The 18891-nt window shown below is 42.5% G+C and overlaps 1 protein-coding gene across 1 annotated transcript in view; it reads left to right on the top strand.

Moving 5' to 3' along the window:
- Positions 1-8841: 8841 nt before the first annotated feature.
- FRRS1 (ferric chelate reductase 1) overlaps positions 8842-18891 on the top strand; it is a 31632-nt gene continuing 21582 nt past the window's right edge. The window contains exons 1-5 of the mRNA XM_018572638.1: positions 8842-8872; positions 13924-14000; positions 14074-14157; positions 15348-15543; positions 17889-18025. Of these exons, the coding sequence (XP_018428140.1) occupies positions 8842-8872; positions 13924-14000; positions 14074-14157; positions 15348-15543; positions 17889-18025 (525 nt within the window). The remainder of the gene's footprint in view (positions 8873-13923; positions 14001-14073; positions 14158-15347; positions 15544-17888; positions 18026-18891) is intronic.

Raw genomic sequence — 18891 nt, 5'->3', positions numbered from 1 at the left:
TCCTTTTGCGCCCGGGGGAAGAAAAAAACCTGGCCCCCCCCCCCCACACCCACACAGGCATGTCATGTGACGTCATGCGCCGCGCCTCGCCTCCAGTGTGTGTTTTTTTTAAATTTTTTACATTTATTTTTTATTCTTTTTTACTGTTGGAGGTTCGGGGAAATATTAGGGGTCTAAACATCCCCCTGATATTTGCCTTTTAAAATAGAAAAATAAATTGAGGATACAAAGTCCTCAATCTCTTTTTCTGCAGCCTCCTTTAAATGAAAGGAAAGTACAGATGCTTCCCAATCATTCAGAAAATATTTACTATCAAGCAGTTTCTGAATGGGGAGAAGCCTCTGTACAGAGTGCTACTCCCCATTGAGAAACTCATGAATGAACAGGAAGTGATGTAAAGCACTTCCTGTTCATTCATAACTGGGGACACATAGTACTATGTGTCCCCAGTTATTTACAAACACTGGAGTGATCAGCTGACCGCACAAGCGTTTGCTCTGCACAGAGGATCAGTACATATCACTTATATGTACTAATCCTCTGCTCAGCAACGCACAGAGGGGGGCTCAGCCTGCAGCTTCTCCTCTGGATCCTCGCTGCTCTCCCAGGCAGAGGCAGCGGGGATTCTAGGAGAAGTGAAGTAAGCACTGAAGCCAGCGGGGGGAGGGGGGGCGGAGGAATAACCCGCTGTCACAGCAGCATAGCCGAGCGGTGAGGAGAGAGGGAGCCGCCAGCTGTCAGATCCAAAATGTTGAAACTGATGATAGGTCAATGGAGTCTGGACATTTTCCTTAGCAACAGCTTGTCTGTTTGAGGATTCTGCTCGGCAAAACTTCCTGCACCTGCCAATAGAAACATAGAGACAGCAGAACCCATTCATAACCAAGAACCTCATAAGTCTGAAAGAGGAATAAATCTAAAGATGGCCTTCCATGTATGGATACGATCATTCAATCAATCATTTGATGCAACTAAAATGATTGAATTGAATAAGAATCTTAAACGACAGACCTTCCATTCGATCGATTTAGTGAGCTTTCAAAGGATTTTGTTGCTGACAGGTCAATCAGACACAATGGAATTGTATTGATCTTTTCTGTTTGATCGAATGAATATCTGCATATATGTCACACAACTGATTGTAATACAGATCTGTTAAATGACCGTTTTCAATAGATCGTTTTTGATAGATTGTATTTTCAATCGATACTCTGTGTTATATACCTTGTGATGCCTAATGTGTTGCATTGTTTGATGTTTTAATCAATAATGAATTGCTGGTGCCTAGATTGATCACAAATTGATCAAATACCACCTTTAGGTAGCAGGGAGTGGGTCTGGCAGCCCCATCAAAGATCATCATCCTTTTAGTAAGAGTAGCAATGTTGGGGTATCTGGGGCTGGAGGCCACGTCTATATCTGCTTAGGATGTAAGCTTGGAGGTTCCCTTGAGAATTATATAAATTACTGTGAACGATTAAATCTTTATAGCCCTCACTGGGGAGCTGTGTCTGACGTAAGACATTAAATATTGACATACTTACCGGTATAACATAACTGTATTGTGTCTGGTACTGTCATTTGTTGCAGCTGCATAATGTTAGGGCCACGAAAGAAGAAATAGGAAAGTGGCCCCATGGGATTATCACACCTATCACCCTTGTGTTTGTAACCCCTTCATGACGGGAGACGTAAACTGTTCATCCCCGTCACTAAGTGCCCAAATGTCTGTGGACGTATACTGCTACGTGCACAGCTATTTAGGGCTCCGGAATGCCAGTAACTGCTGAAATCTGAGATCCGTGGTTGCCATTCATTAATGGATGCCTCATTAAGGAGGCATCCATTAATGAAAGATTTAAGCATTTTCAGACACCCGATTGCTTTTAGGGATCGGGTGTGTGACTGTTATAAGCAGTGCGGTGTGAACCGCACTTCAGTCACTGTAAGGTAGCCGTACACATCCAGATTAGCCCATTCAGATGTGTATCTTGCTGAAGCCGAATGCTGCCTGTTTCAGGCTTCTGATCGTTGTGGCAACAAGCCAGAACGATCAGAAGTATTTCGTTACATCTGAGCCTAACATGCTGCAGTGCATGTTAGGTTCTGTGCAACTAAGGTTATTATTGGCAGTCCCTGAGTTTTGGGCAGCCTAATAATAACCAAAAATGTATTTATATTATCATGCAGTCATAGTGACATCCGTTCACAATGACTGCTTGATTTAATTGACAAGCCAGTGTTTGTAAACACTGGCTTGTCATGTCCCCTCCTTCTCTCCATGCCAGCAATAAAAGACAGCTTGAGAAGTTAAAATGTGTGAAAAAATCCATAACATTTTTATATATATACATACATACATACATAGTTTTTGTATACTATCATTATTATAAAAATTAACCCCTAACAATTAAAATCTGCAGCTGGGCGGCAGATTTGTTTGTCACCCTAAGGGGTTAAAAAAAATTCCAGCCCCCTCATGACGGCGATGTTCAAAGTATGTCGCTGTCACTAAGTGTGACATTGTATGCCAGGTGACCACTATTAGCTTTTAGAGAACTAAAATAAAATGTTAGCTTTTAATTTTAGGCTGAGAAGTACAGAAACATTTCTGAAATCCTTGGCATGTGAGGTGTTTCCAAATAAATGTCAAATAAATGAATTTATTTTAATGCATTGTTTTTAGCTGTGCTATTTTTCTAAAAAATAATAATAATCAAAACTGGGGAAAATGTGTTTTCTTTAATTTTTTTCCTAATTTTTTTTATATTTTATTGATACTAATTGAGGCGTTAGGCACACATACAGTATGTGATATATATATATATATAGCCCTATCTATCCTCTAAAAAAAAAACAATATATATTATGTATGGGTGCACTTAGTAACAAAGTACCGTATTTGCCGGCGTATAAGGCGACTGGGCGTATAAGACAACCCCCTACTTTTTCTGTTAAAACACAGGTTTTGGGCTATATTCGTCATATAAGACGAGTATAGCCCAAAATAATGTTTGAATACACCCACTAACCTCCATGGCGGTATTCCCGAGTGTGGCTCTGGGTTAATTTTCAGTACCATAAGCGGTAACCCCGAGCCACACTCGGGATTACAGTCTCTTAACTTGTCCACGATCCCTGCTGTGTCCTACGTATTCTGGGTTCCGTCCCTTGTGAGCGTCCGCGTCGCAGGGGGGGTGCAACCGGCGGCAATTTTAAAAGTAAAAAAAAAAATAGAACGAAAAAATAAAATCATCAGACCACCAGGGAGGCTAATCTGTCAGCTGTTTGGTGCGTACGCAAACGAGCACATATAGGCGATCGGCGGGCTATGGACCCGCTGATCGCCTATATGTGAAACACCCGGTACCGGGTGTTCGCATTGGACGGGTCTTTTCTGCCCGTGCGTGCCCGCTAGGGGGCGCGCGCGAGCAGAAAAAAATTGCCGTCTGGCGACGGCAACCCGCCAATGCAGCAGTGCCGTCCGTCCGTTTTTCTACTACGGGCGGACGGCAAGAGGTTAATACCCCTGTATAAGATGACCCCCGATTTTCGGGGGATGTTTTTAAGTCTAAAAACTCGTCTTATACGCCGGCAAATACGGTATATTACTGCCGTGGAAGAATCACACGGCAAAAAAATTAAAAAGTGCGTCAGTCCTTAAATAACAGAAACGGAAAAAAGCTCAGTAATGAAGGGGTTAAAATTAATTGGATTCAAATAGAAGGCTATGGCAACTGTTATGTACATGTCTCTCTGGGGATCTTTGCTATTTTTTTTCCGCTTTGTCTTTCAGGTTACAAGCTGTCTGCTGATGCTAGGAAGATTTCCCCCAGTTTCTGGACAGACCTTCAATCAGCTGAGCACAGGACTGGTGACCAATGAGTGTAACCTTTCACCTTTAGGCCCTGTTCACACCTAGGCATTTTGTCGCAGCTGATTCAGCACAAGAAAACGCTTAACCCCAGGAATCCCATTCTTTTCTATGACCCCTGTTCACACCTTTGTGTTTTGTCGCATGCCTAGAAACGCCTGTCGCACAAAACAGTACAAGAGCTACTTTGGGCAGTTTTCAGCCCGATAGACTCAATAGAAAATGCTTGAAAACACGCATTGCGATTATTATTTTTTTGCGTTTTTGCGCACATTTTACCAGCGTTTTGCACTTTCAAATAAATGTGGCAAAATCTGCTTACAAAAACAATATATTTTTGTAAGCATATAATACAATGTAAGGAAGACATTACAATCGCAATACAATTCAAGACAAGATAGTAAGGAGGGCCCTGCCTGTGAGGGCTTACAATCTAATAGGGAGGGGAAGTGATATATCAGTAGGTATCTGTGTGGGGATGAGTTGTTTGAGAACGTAATAGTTCAGTGGTTAGGTTGAGGTGGGATTGGCTTCCCTGAAGAGAGTCTTAAGGGATCGCCTAATGGCAGTCAGAGAGGGAGATAGTCGGACTGGTTGGGGTAAAGAGTTCCATAGGATGGGAGAGACTCTAGTGAAGTCCTGGAGGCGAGCATGGGAGGAGCTGACAAGGGACAATGCATGGACATCTATCTTAGGGCTCTTTCACACCATGTCGGTTAATTTGTGTTGATCCGGGTTGATTATAGCAAACCTGGTGCAAAAACCAACAAAAAAGCATTGATTTCTATGTGACCTGTTCACACCTTACAAGTGTGTTGCGTTGCATCAAAATCCAGCAATGCACTCCAATGCACAACAACACGTTACAACATAAACTGCTGTTGCACCTAGAGTAGAATGCAATTATTTGGATGTTAACTTCCAATAAAGTTTTTTTTTTTAAAGAATAATGTAAATGTAATGCTTTGTTACAACACATTGCAGCATGGGTTCACAGCCCAGCGAGTGTGCGTTACACACAGCATAATGCATGCCCACAGGTGTGAAGGACCCCTTGCCAATACTGTTGCTTGTTGTATCTGTTGGCTCTCGTCTGGTAATGGTTTATGATCATATTTTCTTGTGCCTACTTTGTGGCCAATTAAAGAACACCTGAAACCATTTATCATGCAAGGTAAATAAAGATCTGTTCTGGCACATCAAGGTTATATCTTATAATTATGTTTATGGAAACTGCTTACTGTGTAACTTTTGACATATTTCAGGTTAATGTGGGGTGACTCACTGCTTAATATTACAAGACATTGTTAATTATAGTTGATACACTAAGTCTGGCTTCAGAAAATTGAAGATGGTTAGACATTCAGGCTTTATCTAACCACCCAGGATTTTTGTTTTTCAGCAGCATGTTTCATAAATATTTACCCCTGGGCTGCCTTGGTGTGCATGCTTATAGAGGCAGGAGTGCAGTCAGACACCTCCAGCACCCATATCTCCCAACATTTTGAGATGAGAAAGAGAGACACCTTCCAGCACAAAGGGATTAATGTATTAAATGTGCAAAGAATGAACAGCTCTATGAATGTCTGAGTTTTAGATTCGGAGTGCAAAATGGCCAATAGAGAGCTGAAGAACATAGGAATTTCTTATGCTCCTCAGCTCCATCAAGTGCACTGCGAATTGAAAAATAAGACCTTTTCATAGCTGTTCATTCTGCGTATAGCCTACTGTATTTAGGCAATGGACATACCGCTGCCATGCCCCCAGTTATGCTCATCATTAAGAATTTACAGGATGATGAACCCCTTCATGACTGAGCTTTTTTTCAGTTTCTGTTTGTTAATGACTAAGCACATTTTACATTGTTGTGTGATTCTTCCACGGCAGTAATATACTTTCTTACTAAGTGCACCCACCACATATTATATATTGTTTTTTAGAGGACAGATAGGGCTATATAATTATATCACATAAAATATATGAATATATGAATAAATGAATAAAATTATATGAATAAAATATAAAAAAAACTTTTCCCCAGTTTTCATTATTATTATTCTTAGAAAAATAGCACAGCTAAAAAAAATGCATTACAATAAAATTATTGATTTGTCCTTTATTTGATAACACCTCACATTCTTAGGATTTCAGAAATGGTTCTGTACTTCTCAGCCTAAAACTGAAAGCTAACATTTATTTATTTTTTCTCTAATAGCTAATAGTAGTCACCTGGCATACAATGTCACTAAGTGTCACACCTAGTGACAGCTACATACTTTAAGCATCACCGTCATGATGGGGTGAAATAAAAAAAATTAACACCTTTTTTCACAAAGTTATTTTTATTTTCTCTCACAGTCCCTGACAGGGAGAGAAGGGGAGGGGGGACATGACAAGCCAGTGTTTACAAACACTGGCTTGTCAATTATATCAAGCAGTCATTGTGAATGGATGTCACTATGACTGCTTGATCATTTAAAGTAATTTTTGGTTATTAATACGCTGCCCCAAACTCAGGGACAGCCAATAATAACCTTAGTGACACTGATCCTGACATTGCATGTCAGCTGGTTGCCACAATGATCAGAAGCCAGAAACAAGCAGCTTTTGCAGAAGTATTCAGCAAAATCAGATTGTTTGAGTATTATGACGGCCAGCATGGCCCAACGAGAGATTCCTCCATCCACACAGTTTAGCGTAGATGGAGGAATCTGTTGCACTCTTTCCATCTGGCCATAGAAAATCTGCAGAGAATATATAGGTGTATGGCCAGCTTTAGTGACGGGGATGTCCTCTGTGCGTTGCTAGAGTGTTCGGGTTTCGCTGGAAGAAAAGGTGGCAACCCTATGTTTCTTCTCACTCTTTCTCCTGGCTATCTCTTCTCGCTCTTTGTCCTTGCTGTCTCTCCTCTCTCTCCCCCTTATAATCCCTCCAAGGTGTCGTTTCAATTTCTTTATTTTTATGCCCACTGACATTAAATATAGAAATGATTTTTGCGCTTGCTGACCAGCTATGTAAGGAACACAATTACATACTTCTGACCACTGCATTCTGTACACTTCAACGTGCTTAAAAGCGGCTACAGTCTGTGTTCTTATTACACTTTTAATGGTTTCTATTAGGGTTGCACAGATACCAAGTACAGTACTCGGTACAAGTACGAGTACATGTACCGATACATTTGAGCTCGAAGACTAGACTCGAGAAAAATTCAAAAATTAGGAGGCAGTTGTCATTTGTAAGGAGCACACGGAGCTCCTGGGATTTGTACATCTCTGTTTTAATATACGATTTTGTTTTTATAAATATAAATAAAGGGATCCACAGATACCAGTTTTGCGAGTACGAGTACTGGTACTTGCCGAGTACTTACAAGTACGAGTACTGATACATTTTTGTTTATTGTCATGTGACAGTTTTTCTAAAACAATACAGACTAATGATTTCAGGACAATGGTGGAGTGCCAGAGCTAGGTCCCAGCTGCAACCACTGCAACCCTGGTAGTTCTCATGAAAATGCCAAGTATGCACTGGTACTCGAAAAGTATCTGTGCATCCCTAGTTTCTATACAATCTGACTTCACTACAATCTTTCATTCATTTTCTGATTAATCAACTCTTATTATGTTATGTCTGCTTTTATTATAACACGGATTCAGGATCGATAACTAAGCACCCCACTTATACTCCCTGCACCAGCTTAAAAAAAAAAATGGCTTGGAGCCAGACCTGACTTTGTTCAAACAAATGCAATGCAAAGCAGTTCATACACTGCATCAGTGAAGTAAATGTGAATCTGGCGACCTGTGTTTTATGTGCACTTCAACGCACTTGAAACACAGTAACAAAAACACTTTTACCCATGTTAACAAGGTGGTAAGTGGCACATAAAAAGCAAACATAGGTTTTACATACATATTTAACTAAATTATGTATTTTGCCAAGAGTATTCTTTGATGCCTATTGTTGCTAAAAGTAAATTATCTTTGTCCTCCATTGTAATAGGTAGGAGCCTCTAATGTCAACAAGTAAATAATTAAACTGGGCTTCAGACCAATACATGCACAAGGACATGCTGAGCAGTTATCAGAACTGTGCACAGCTGGTATCTCTAACACCAGCGTCCCTTATCTAAGAGCGCAAATGTAAGCTAGGAGCACTTATCAAACCCAGAATGATGCTGGTATCTGGTAAACTAGAGTCTCTGAAGTAAAAGGATCAAAAGGACGATGTTTGCTGCTGGTCTGACAAAAAAAAAAAAAGTGCTTCATGCAAATACATATCTGTGTGTGCCATATAATGCAAACTATTTGTGGCCATGCATATTACTGGAGACCAGAGGGTCAGCTCTTTAAGAGAATTACATTTTTTAAAACACACAATTCTACTGCTGCTTCCTAATCACCCAACTTACTATTGTACCTATTTATTCATTAACGGTTTTTATATAGTGTTGTCAATTTACGCAGTGCTTTACTTACGAATAGTTCACATCAGCCCCTGCCCTCAAGGTGCTTATGATCTAAAGTTGGCCACTGGCCATACACCAGTAAAATTTGGTTAGAAAAATGTTGTCTTTGAAACATTTGTTAGTTTCTCTAAAGGCACCTTGACACCTTGCGATTGTCATTCGAAAAACAAACACGACAGGGTTTTTGTACAATAATCGGCCAGTTGATGGGAAGTGAACAATCACAATTACTGTACAACTGGCCAAATTTCCTCTATCGGTCAGGCTGGAAAACTTTTTTTGAATCATATGAAATTCGATGGATTGGTGGCGTTTTCGTACAGAAAAAAATCACAACATGAACACTGCACATGCGCAAACTAAAATCCGTTCTGTAGATCGACGAAATTCGGCCAGTTAGTATTGCTAACAAACGATAATCAAAATCTACATTGGTCTGTGCGTTGAAGTGCGTTGAAGTGCATGATGATTCAAGCGGAAATTGAACAGGGGTTCGATGACGGGACGAAAGAAATCGAACGATAATCGTAAGGTGTATGGGCACCTTAAGTTGACAAACTGCCAATCGTGTTCGGCTATAGTGACAAGAAAAATTGATGGCTCAGGTTGGAAAATGTTTGTTGTTTTTATATATAAAAGAACAACATTCTGTTTGTGTGGTTCTCATTCAGTAAATCCTACATTTTGTAATGTGTAATGCTAGTGTGTTGAAATGATTATGTATGGTATTCTAATATATAAAAGAAAAGTACAAACAAAGGTTTCTATAAAGTGTATTGAAAACTAGATTTTAAGCATGCTCTGATTGGACAAGGGTAGATTGTGACATCATCCACCCTCCTCTCCATCTTGTGTCAGAGAACTTCTTGTAATGATTGAAATAATACAAGATGTTTTCTGAATGGAGGAGGTGACCAGGGAGGGACTCTCTACGCACACCGTAAGAGACCTGAAGTAATTGCAGCACTGCCTAAAGATCACAGAGGACCCACTAGGGAGAATTCAATAAAGACTTAGCGCCACCAGGGCCGGATTCCCGGCAAGGCCACCTAGGCCCGGCCTCAGGGCGGCACGGAGAAGAGGGGCGGCACACGTTTGAAGTCACCCGACGCCCGGAACATGGAGTTTCGAGCTCCGGGCGGTAATTTTTTTTCTATATTGCACAAGCAGGGCTAAATGGACAATGGGGGAAGTCGCCACTTGTTTCTTTACAAGTGATCTTGGCGATGTCAACCAGCATCCCGTCCCCTTTGTTTACATTCAGCTGTCAGCCAGGGGGTTTCCAAAAGGTACATAACTCTGGGAAGTGCTGACATTTAAACTCCCTTTAAAAAAAAAAGGTTCGCCTTAAGTCTCCATTCACACATAGGCATCAGCATTTCTGCACGTTTTTATGCACGTTGTTCCCTCGCATGGTATGAGCGTTTTGCACATTTCTACACACATTAGACGCGCATAGACAAAGACGTGCGTTTACTTGAGCAGATCAAAATGCATTGCTGTGAATGAGGAAACATGTGCGCACAAAACGCACACAGAAATCTGCAAAACGTTTGTGTCACGCGTTTTAATGCACTTCCATTGAAGTCTATATGGCCAAACGTGCTGTAATCTGCCTGAAAGAAGCTCATATACCTTTTCCAGAGTTTTACAGCTTGCAACAAAACTCTCAGGTGTGAACAGGGGCCATAGAAATTAATGGGATTTCTAGTGTTTAGAGTTTTGTCGCACTTAGCTTTGAGCGTCAAAACGGCCAGGTGTGAACAGGGGCTTAGCTGGGTATACACAGACATAGCCCTTTTACACACACGATCCGAACGGGTACGCCTGTCAGGTTTTCATGCAGACCTTATCGCAAGTCCAATATTAGTCTATGGGCAGCTGGATCTAAATGGATAGATGTCCGTTTACACCTGGTTATCCCTGCCTCCAGTGAGGTCCGGAAAACAAACAGATCAGAGTTCAGTTTCACTAGACCTGATCATGCCAGATCGAAGGTAATCTGATGTAATAGACATATGTCCGTTTACATTCGATTCCCCATAGACCAACATTGGTCTGGTAACTCAATCGCAAGATGGAGGCAAAAACTGGACGCGTTCCGATCAGCAGATCTGGGCACAGATCCCCTCCTGATCAGACCATGTGAAAGGGGCATTAGAATTTCGTTCCAACGTTGCTACAAAAAAATCCGGTCAGCACTTTCAATAATACCATCAGAAACTTGACGAATGTCATTCGAAATTTCGTGTTTTTAACATTCAGTTTTGGAAATAGTGGAGTTTCCCAAATTAAAATTTGAATCCTGCACCTTACAGTTTTTTTTTCCACACTGCGATCAAAATATATCATCGTTCCATTGATGTTCGACCACAATAACTACTCGAGATTTGAAGGAGCATTCTACTGTTTTTTTTCATAATGTGCAGGTGACCAGCAGTCCTTCAATCATCGTGTACAAGTCACATGACACTCACTACTGACATACACACACTAACACTGAGACATACAGGGCTCTATAGTAGTCGACACGCCCAACAGAGAATGCAGCCAATCATCAGAGAACGGCTGAGAAATCCACGCCTCCCGAGATTCAGTATGCTGATCGCCGGTGAGCGAGCGTCCCTGTCCCAGTGAGTTGCTGGAGGTGGAGTGTGGTCGGTGTGTCCCCGTGTAGGTTCCGGTGTGGGCTGAACGGTGAGTATATGACATTTCCGTAGACAGGAGCGATCTGCGCTGTGTTGCAGCTTCCAGATAATCTTCACCTGCTCAGAATGAGCCGCGTTGTCTTGTAGATAGGAGCGGAGTCCTTGACATGAAGTGTCATTTCCTTATGCTTTGGCGCCGATAGGGGGGTTTATCAAAACTAGAGCAGTTACCCGTGGCAACCAATTGGCTACTTTTAATTTTCAAAGCTTAGATGAGCAAACTGAGAGAGAAGCTGATCGGTTGCCATGGGTCAACTGCTCCAGCTTTGGTAAATTCCGACATGAAAATATTACAGATATGGACAGGCCTGACCTGTTACTGCCAAAGTATCTGAACTCTGAAGTATAATTACCGTAGGTGTGTTTCCATGTTGCTGGGAGTCATGTGATTCTATCTGCTACTAGCACATGGTGATCGGTAGTGTGACAGTAGCCATAGCAGTCAATAGAGATGCTTTGGAACCTGGGGGTGGAGGGGGCCCCATGGGGGGGTGCCAACAGGAAATCCCACCTTTTAGAAAACAATTGCACACTTTTTCATAAAGAATAATGTGCATTTGCTGTTTTTGTTTTACATTGGAGCCAGTAAAGCAATGCAACCATGATCAGTGAATCAGGGTGCAATGCTCTGGCTCCTGCAGACTCTTTCTCCCATCCATGTCCATATCTCAGTACAGACATTCAGTATCATGGCTGGGAGGAAGAAGGAATGGAGTACAAGCGCAGTGATGTCACTGCACTTGTATTCCATTGAGAGCTACAGGTTTCACTGCCGTTCTGATGGGACCTGTAGTTTTCTTCATTCACAGAATGGCTGTGTGGGCGGAGTCATGCACAGATGCGCCGAATTAAAAAATGATCACAAGCCCGGAGGGAGAAGGACCCTGCAATTCAGCTGCGGGCGAGTTCAAACCTGCCACAGTACGTTCCGGCCCGATTCTGGCCGTAACGCACTGGATCGCATTGCGGCTGGTGTTCTATCAAAGTTTGTGACTTAGTTGGAATGTGTGACCGGTCATGTGGTTACACATTTTAATGTAATCCTGCCCAGTTTTTCAGCGGTGGAATGTGTGACCAGCAATAGGTCAAGAATTCCAACGCTTTCTCAGCTGTTCCAGGGCAGATCGGGATCGCAGATCGCATGTGCAGGAGAACCGATCTGCCCTGGAACAGCTGATTGGTCCTGACATGTCACTTCTATCCGGCTTTGTGGAATGTGAGATCGCACTCACAAAGTCGTATAGAAGTGACATTTCGGGACCAATCAGCTTTTTCAGGGCAGATCGGTTCAGCTTTTTCAGGGGAGATCGGTTCTCCTGCACATACCATCTGCGATGCCGATCTGCCCTGGAACAGCTGAGAAAGCGTTAGAATTCTTGACCTATTGGTGGTCACACATTCCACCGCCGAAAAACTGGGCGGGAATACGTTGAAATGTGTGACACATTCTAACCTAGCCACAAACTCTGGCTCACTTTGTTGTGGGGTGGGAGGGGGCGTGGCGGTGCATTGAAGTGAATGGCACCGCAGCCACGCGTCCTCCGCCTGTAATGCGATCGGCTGCACGGGAACACGTGGCACATCAATGTCTGCATTCCGGTCCGAAAAATAGTGCTTGCAGCATTTTTCCCTGAAAGCCGGTCGCATTGCGTCTGGCTCACAACAAAGTGAGCCAGACGTAATGCGATGCAGTGCGTTCAGACCAGAATTGGTCCGGAATGCACTGTGACTGGTGTGAACTAGCCCTAAGTAGGGTGGGGGAGGGAGTTTTGCCGCCTGACCATATTTCATGTTACACCCTAAATACGGGAATACATGAAACTATTTCAGAAAGGTAAACCATGAAAATCTGTAAACATAAGAGCATATCCATCGCTGTATTATCAAAGTGGACCTTCACCCATGGAAGTAACGCCCTCACTGCCTTCTCTCTCCTTTTAGTTACTTTTTCACCCTAAATACCTTTTTTACATTTTTTTTTTCTAGAAGTTCACTTCCTGAATCCTAACCTAGGCGAGGATGACATAGTGCGGCCATGCACTTGGTCACTGTTGGGTCCCGTAGACCTGGCTGAGACCTGCAGGGGATCGTGCTCTGACGCACTGCAAGGTCTATGGAACCTGACAGAGGTTTGCAGTGTGTCTGCACATGCGTGGGATCTCATTTCAAGATGGTGGGGCAAGGAGAACTTCTTCTACAAGGAAGACAATGCTGCACTCCGTAGCAAAGTGATTTTAAAAAAAAGAAAATATTTTCATCAAGGGACATTTAGGGATTTGATATTTCATTTGGACTAAGTGGGTTTAAGTTCCTCATTAAGGCCCCATTCACACTGCGCGATTCGCAAATATCGCGCGATTTGTCGAGCGATATCGCGCAAATGCTTGCATCAAAAAGCATTGAATCGCGTCAAAATCCGCTCCAAAAAGGGTCCTGCTGTAGCGACACACGACCCGCGACAGCAGGACCCTATGCCCCATTGCCAAGCATTGGAGCGCGATATCGCGCGGTAAATAGCCGCGATATCGCGGGAATTACCGCGCGATAAATAGCCGCGATATCGCGGGAATTACCGCGCGATAAATCGCTCAATGTGAACGGGGCCTAAAGGCCAGTTCACACCTTCCATGCGTGAGACTCCATTCAAATATAGCGTTTGCCGCGAGGAAGATCGTGTGGCAGCGAAAAAGCTAAAAACTTTCACCCACACGGATTCCACTTGTTTGCTGCCATTATATAGCCGCGTACGTGCGGAATCCATTAAAAGAAATCACTCTTGGACTATCTTGCAGGCTGTGCGATTTCGTACCGCGCGGCTGCCGCAATTGTCTGAGCACTGCACATTAAAATGCATTGCTTTTTCTGTTTAGAGCGGCTCCGCCCGTATGCGGCTGGCCGATTACGGGCAGACAGCCGCTCTTGGGTGAATGGAGCCTCAGTGTGGCAGGTACGTTGTGTTGCCATTCATTTGAATGGTACCCCAACGCACCTCCTGTTTGCAGTGCATCTGGCTCCTGCAGACTCTTCCTCCCGTCCATGTTCATATCTCGTTACGGACATTCAGTAACATGGCAGAGATGAAGAAGGAATGGAGTAAAAGCATGGTGATGTCACTGCGCTTAAACTCTATTGAGAACTACAGGTTTCTCTGCCGTGGTGCTGATGGCACCTGTAGTTTCTCCATTCACAGATCCTGTCTCTTTTTTTTCTATTTTAAAAGGGAAATATCAGGGGCCTGTTTAGACCCCTAATATTTCCACAAAGCCCCTAAAAGTAAAGTAAAACTTAAAATATTTATTAAAAATGAATAATTGTAAAGTTAGAATAAAAAACATTTTTGGTTTCGGCCTAACATTTTTTTCATTTCGGTTTTTAAATGATAATTTGAGTGCACCCGTAGTAAATACATAATGTTTTATTATTTTACTAACTACCACAGACCTCTTTCAGCACTTCATAGAAGGGGTTGAGGTCTTATGCTGGCCATACACTCTTCAAATGTGTCTTGTCCTCTATGAATGAGGGAAATCCATCGATTCCATGCTAAACAGTGTGGGTGGAGAAATGGCGGCTGATGGCTTTTGTATTCAGCATTCAGCCGCCGCTTAATACTGGAAAGCGAGCTGGGCTTTGTGAATTGAGCCTCATGTGACTGCTATGGAACCCGGTAGTACATTTACACAGGTAGCAACATCATTTGGTAAATACATTGCGGATTAAATAATATCTGTAGCATTGGGGAGCCTCTTTACAATGACCATGACAACTATTAGTATTTTGTATCCTTAGAGGAAATGCCTTTAGGATGGGGGATCAGAAAGAGAGGGGTGATGCCCCACGACAAAAGAGAGGGGTCTGTATACATATGTTGTCTTGTGTTAAAATACATCAGTGTAAATGGGCCCATACTGCCAGATTAGATTGTTGGTGATCACAGGTTCAATTAAAAGGTTGTACATTAATTTTCCGAATCTTCCAATGAGTATCTATGGTTTATAAGGCTTATAAAAAAAAAAATCACACATGAATTATTATTATTTATTAACCATTCAAGCTCATAGCCTGCATTTTATCTGACAAGGAGGAATGTTCATTGAACCTGTTTGAAGTTCCCCAGGTGGGGGCGGATACACCTATCCCTGACTGAGAACCTCTGTTATGCAGCAGTCATGCATGCAGTTGTTTCCTTGAAGCACAATACAGCAACTGTTTACTAAGTTCTCATTACTATTAGACCTTGTGGTACAAACTAAAAGGTAGAACGGCCAGACTAATTGTGTCTTTCATTGTATAGATGACTCCAACTGCTGCTGTCCTTGTCCTCTGGCTTCTCACATACACCCCCGCGCCAGTGAAGGGCTACCCAAATGGAAAAGTAGCAAAAGCCTGCGACTCAATGATGCCTCGGCATGATCATGTACCACAAGAAGGGGTTGTTCATGATATAACAGTGGATAAAACGACATTTAAACCTGGCGATCACATTAAAGGTAATTGGCGGGTGTGTGTTTGTGTGTGTGTGTGTGTCTGTGTATAGTGATGTTTTTACCAGAAAGCAGACTACGAAATATTAATGTTCATGTATGAAAATGTAGCATGTTCCTCCACATATGGTGGGAATATCCCAAAATCAAACCGTATTGGGACTCAGCTTTACGGGGACATAACTGGTAAGCGTCTTATCAGATGACCCCTCTCTCACTAAAGCAATATAAATGTAGTGTCGCCGTCAATTTAATGCTGCAAAGAGGTGGATTCCTCGCCACTGGGGATGTGTTCGACTGCCATCAATCCCCCAATGGATTGAAAAGGTGAATAATGTAATGGAAGCAGGGACAGACGGGTTCATCTTGGTAAAAACTTTAATAATGAACATCATAGTGGATTTCTCTTTAAGTGACACTAAACTCGGAGGTTAAATCTTAAAAATACATTTAAGTACCTTTCAATATTAACATAAAAAGTATCTTATTTGTGTATCACTCGGCTGTAGATCCTCAAATCATCTCTGAATTGGTGCGGACACTGTCCTTCCTTCTGAAGGGTGTCTACTTTTGTTCCCCATGAAGTGTCTACTTTTGCCCACTGAAGGGGCATTTAATATTACTGTCACTGTCCCAAATACAAGAGGGAGGGAAACCAATGCTCAGTTATTCCTGATTAATGTTAAGAGTTGTTGTTATTGCTGCCTCTACTTTGAGCTGAAGGCCAGGTCCAGAAAGCATTCTGTAGCCGGGCATCACTTCCATACAGGCTGGTGAGAGAGGGGGATACATCGGCAGTACGCAAGTCATCAGAGTGGCCTTAAAGATGAAGCTTCCTGGAGGGTGGTGGTAGGTGGGTAACCCTGTTATATGCACATCTTTTCTTGGTTTTATTATGATACCCAATCAACTGTTCCCTGCAAAGAAAGGTCATGAATACGCCCCTCTCCTGCTGTGATTGTTGCTAAAGGACCTACAGAATCGGAACACTTCCTGGAGTGGCAGATTCCCTGTTCCCTGCTGCACTCTGTGGTTTGATCCACTGACCCCCCTAAGCCACTACTGTGTCATATAGCAAAGTAATGGGGCATGTGGGAGAAGCCACTGAGGGGGCTGAGGAAATCAATGCTTTCAGTGTTTGGGTTTTTCTCCACTACAGCAGTAATTGGCAGTGTGGTCAGCAGGAGAGGTGGGTATTCAATGTCTTCTTTGCAGCTAACAGTTTATTGCACACACTTATTTAGCAACAGAGTCCCAGTCATGGCGTAGAATCCTAAGAGCAAGCACTCCAATGCAGATAATCTGATGATTTGTAAAACTATGACCAACTCCCTATCTGGCACTACCAGTATAACCGATAATCCAGAATTGCACTGCTCAGGCATTCAGTTTATGTGCTGACAAACAAAGACGAGCTGATATTCTTGTTGGGTGACAAAAGGATTGCCAGAGGGTATCACAGTTTCCTTTTATGTGTGAGTGTGTGGCACCTTACAGAGTTTAGTTAACGTGACACTAAACTCGGGAGTTTTAACATTAAACATGCATTAAATTACCCAAACTATTAACAGTGAGGGGAATTTATCAAAAATGGAGAAGACCAAATCTGGAGCAGTTGTCCATGGCAACCAATCGGCTTCTCTCTTCAGTCTGTTCAGTTAATATTTGAAAATGAAAAAGAGAGGCTGATTGGTTGTCATACACAGCTGCTCCAGTTTCGATAAATTCCCCTCAATGTATCTCATTTGTGTATCACCCGGCTGTAGATTCTCTGAATTGGTGACGGCACTGTCCCTGGTTCTGGAGGGTGGCTACTTTTTGTTCCCCATGAAACCTGAGTGTGTTGTAAAGTAGCCACCGCTTCAAACTCACCCCTGTGATGGACTACAATCTCAATACAAATTAGTAAACTAAACATGAGATTGTAGTCCATAGTGGGAGTGAGCTTGGATCAGTGGCTACTTTACAACACACACAGGGACCTTGGGGAACAGCAGTAGCCACCCACCAGAAGGAAGGACAGCGTCGACACCAATTCAGAGATGATTTGAGGATCTACAGCCGAGTGATACACAAATAAGATACATTTTTGATAACAGTTGGGGTACCTGAATGCATTTTTAAGATTTAACACCCGAGTTTAGTGTCAATTTAATACTGTCTAGGGCACTTGTCTGTAGATGTATTTAACTCTGACTTGAGATATGTCTTTTGGGTTTATTTTCTGTCCCAATCATTTATTGCCAAATGCATGATTTGAGCCCTTTCACAGGTTAGCCAATGTTATTTGATAGGGCAAGAATTATTTTCTGCTATGAACTGCCGTTACATTTGTATTTTCAACATTTCAGTCACATTATCCGGGCCACAATTTGCTGGATTCTTTATCCAAGCAAGGGATACCAGTGATTTGGAAGGCAGTGCAGTGGGTTCCTTCTCTCTAATTGATGATAGAATCTCCCAGCTTATGAAATGTGGCCAAGTACAGGTAAGGTTTTACAGATAATTCAGTCTGTGTGCATTTGCCCCTAGTTGCTTGACTTTAAATAGGTGGCATGGTGAACAGAATAAAGATTGCAACATTGATTTTTAAGTAATGTTTACAAAAATATTGTTTCATAAGTACACTGTTGCTTACAACATTTGCTTTCCTGTTGGGTATGATTTAGTAGCTTGGTGAAATGGTATACTTACAGTTCTATAATAAAGCTTTAAGATACTGGTTGCCAGAATGATCAGTAGACCCAGAGCTACAGGTAACTGAAATCATGTGCACATCACAGACTGTTAAACTTGAGTTTGGCTACAGCACCCTGTTCTGCACTTCTAGCCTCCAAACATGGAGGTTTGGGAGACCGGAGAGGGACCAAGCTAGAATGTCACAAGGCAAAGTCAAGACTTATAACTTTAGCTTCCTGCATCTTTGGGTCTGATTGTTTGACATGCTTTTTTGTATGACTGGTCTGCTTAGTGAAAAAGAGGAAAGTGTAGCAGAGGATCCAACATCTATTTTATCCTAAGTAGCTACAAACAAGATTGTAAGTAGGGGTAACAGCAATTTTTGGCCATGCAAGAAAGTGCTTTGATTCCCTGGCGGCACGTGACTGTTGGGAAACAGGTTATGTTTTTACACATGCCTCCAAGGCTTGTCTTGTTCTACTTTTCAGTTACATTTTTTTCTACACGTCATTGGATGGTTGTTGGCACTCCTTCAACCACCCTCCACACTAAACCATTGTGAGAGGGAAAAGCTTGAGCCACTTCCTGATGATTTCCAGCCAGTACCAGTGCCCTTTACAGGCAGTACCAGTATCAGCCAATGCCTCAATACATAGAATCATGAAGCATAATGTA

This window comes from Nanorana parkeri, unplaced genomic scaffold, assembly GCF_000935625.1.
Source record: "Nanorana parkeri isolate BGI_ZX_2015 unplaced genomic scaffold, ASM93562v1 scaffold2091, whole genome shotgun sequence".
In the NCBI taxonomy this organism is placed as follows: Eukaryota; Metazoa; Chordata; class Amphibia; order Anura; family Dicroglossidae; genus Nanorana; species Nanorana parkeri.
The sequence above is the reverse complement of the archived record's forward strand: the minus strand, read 5'-3'. Positions and strand labels throughout refer to the sequence as shown.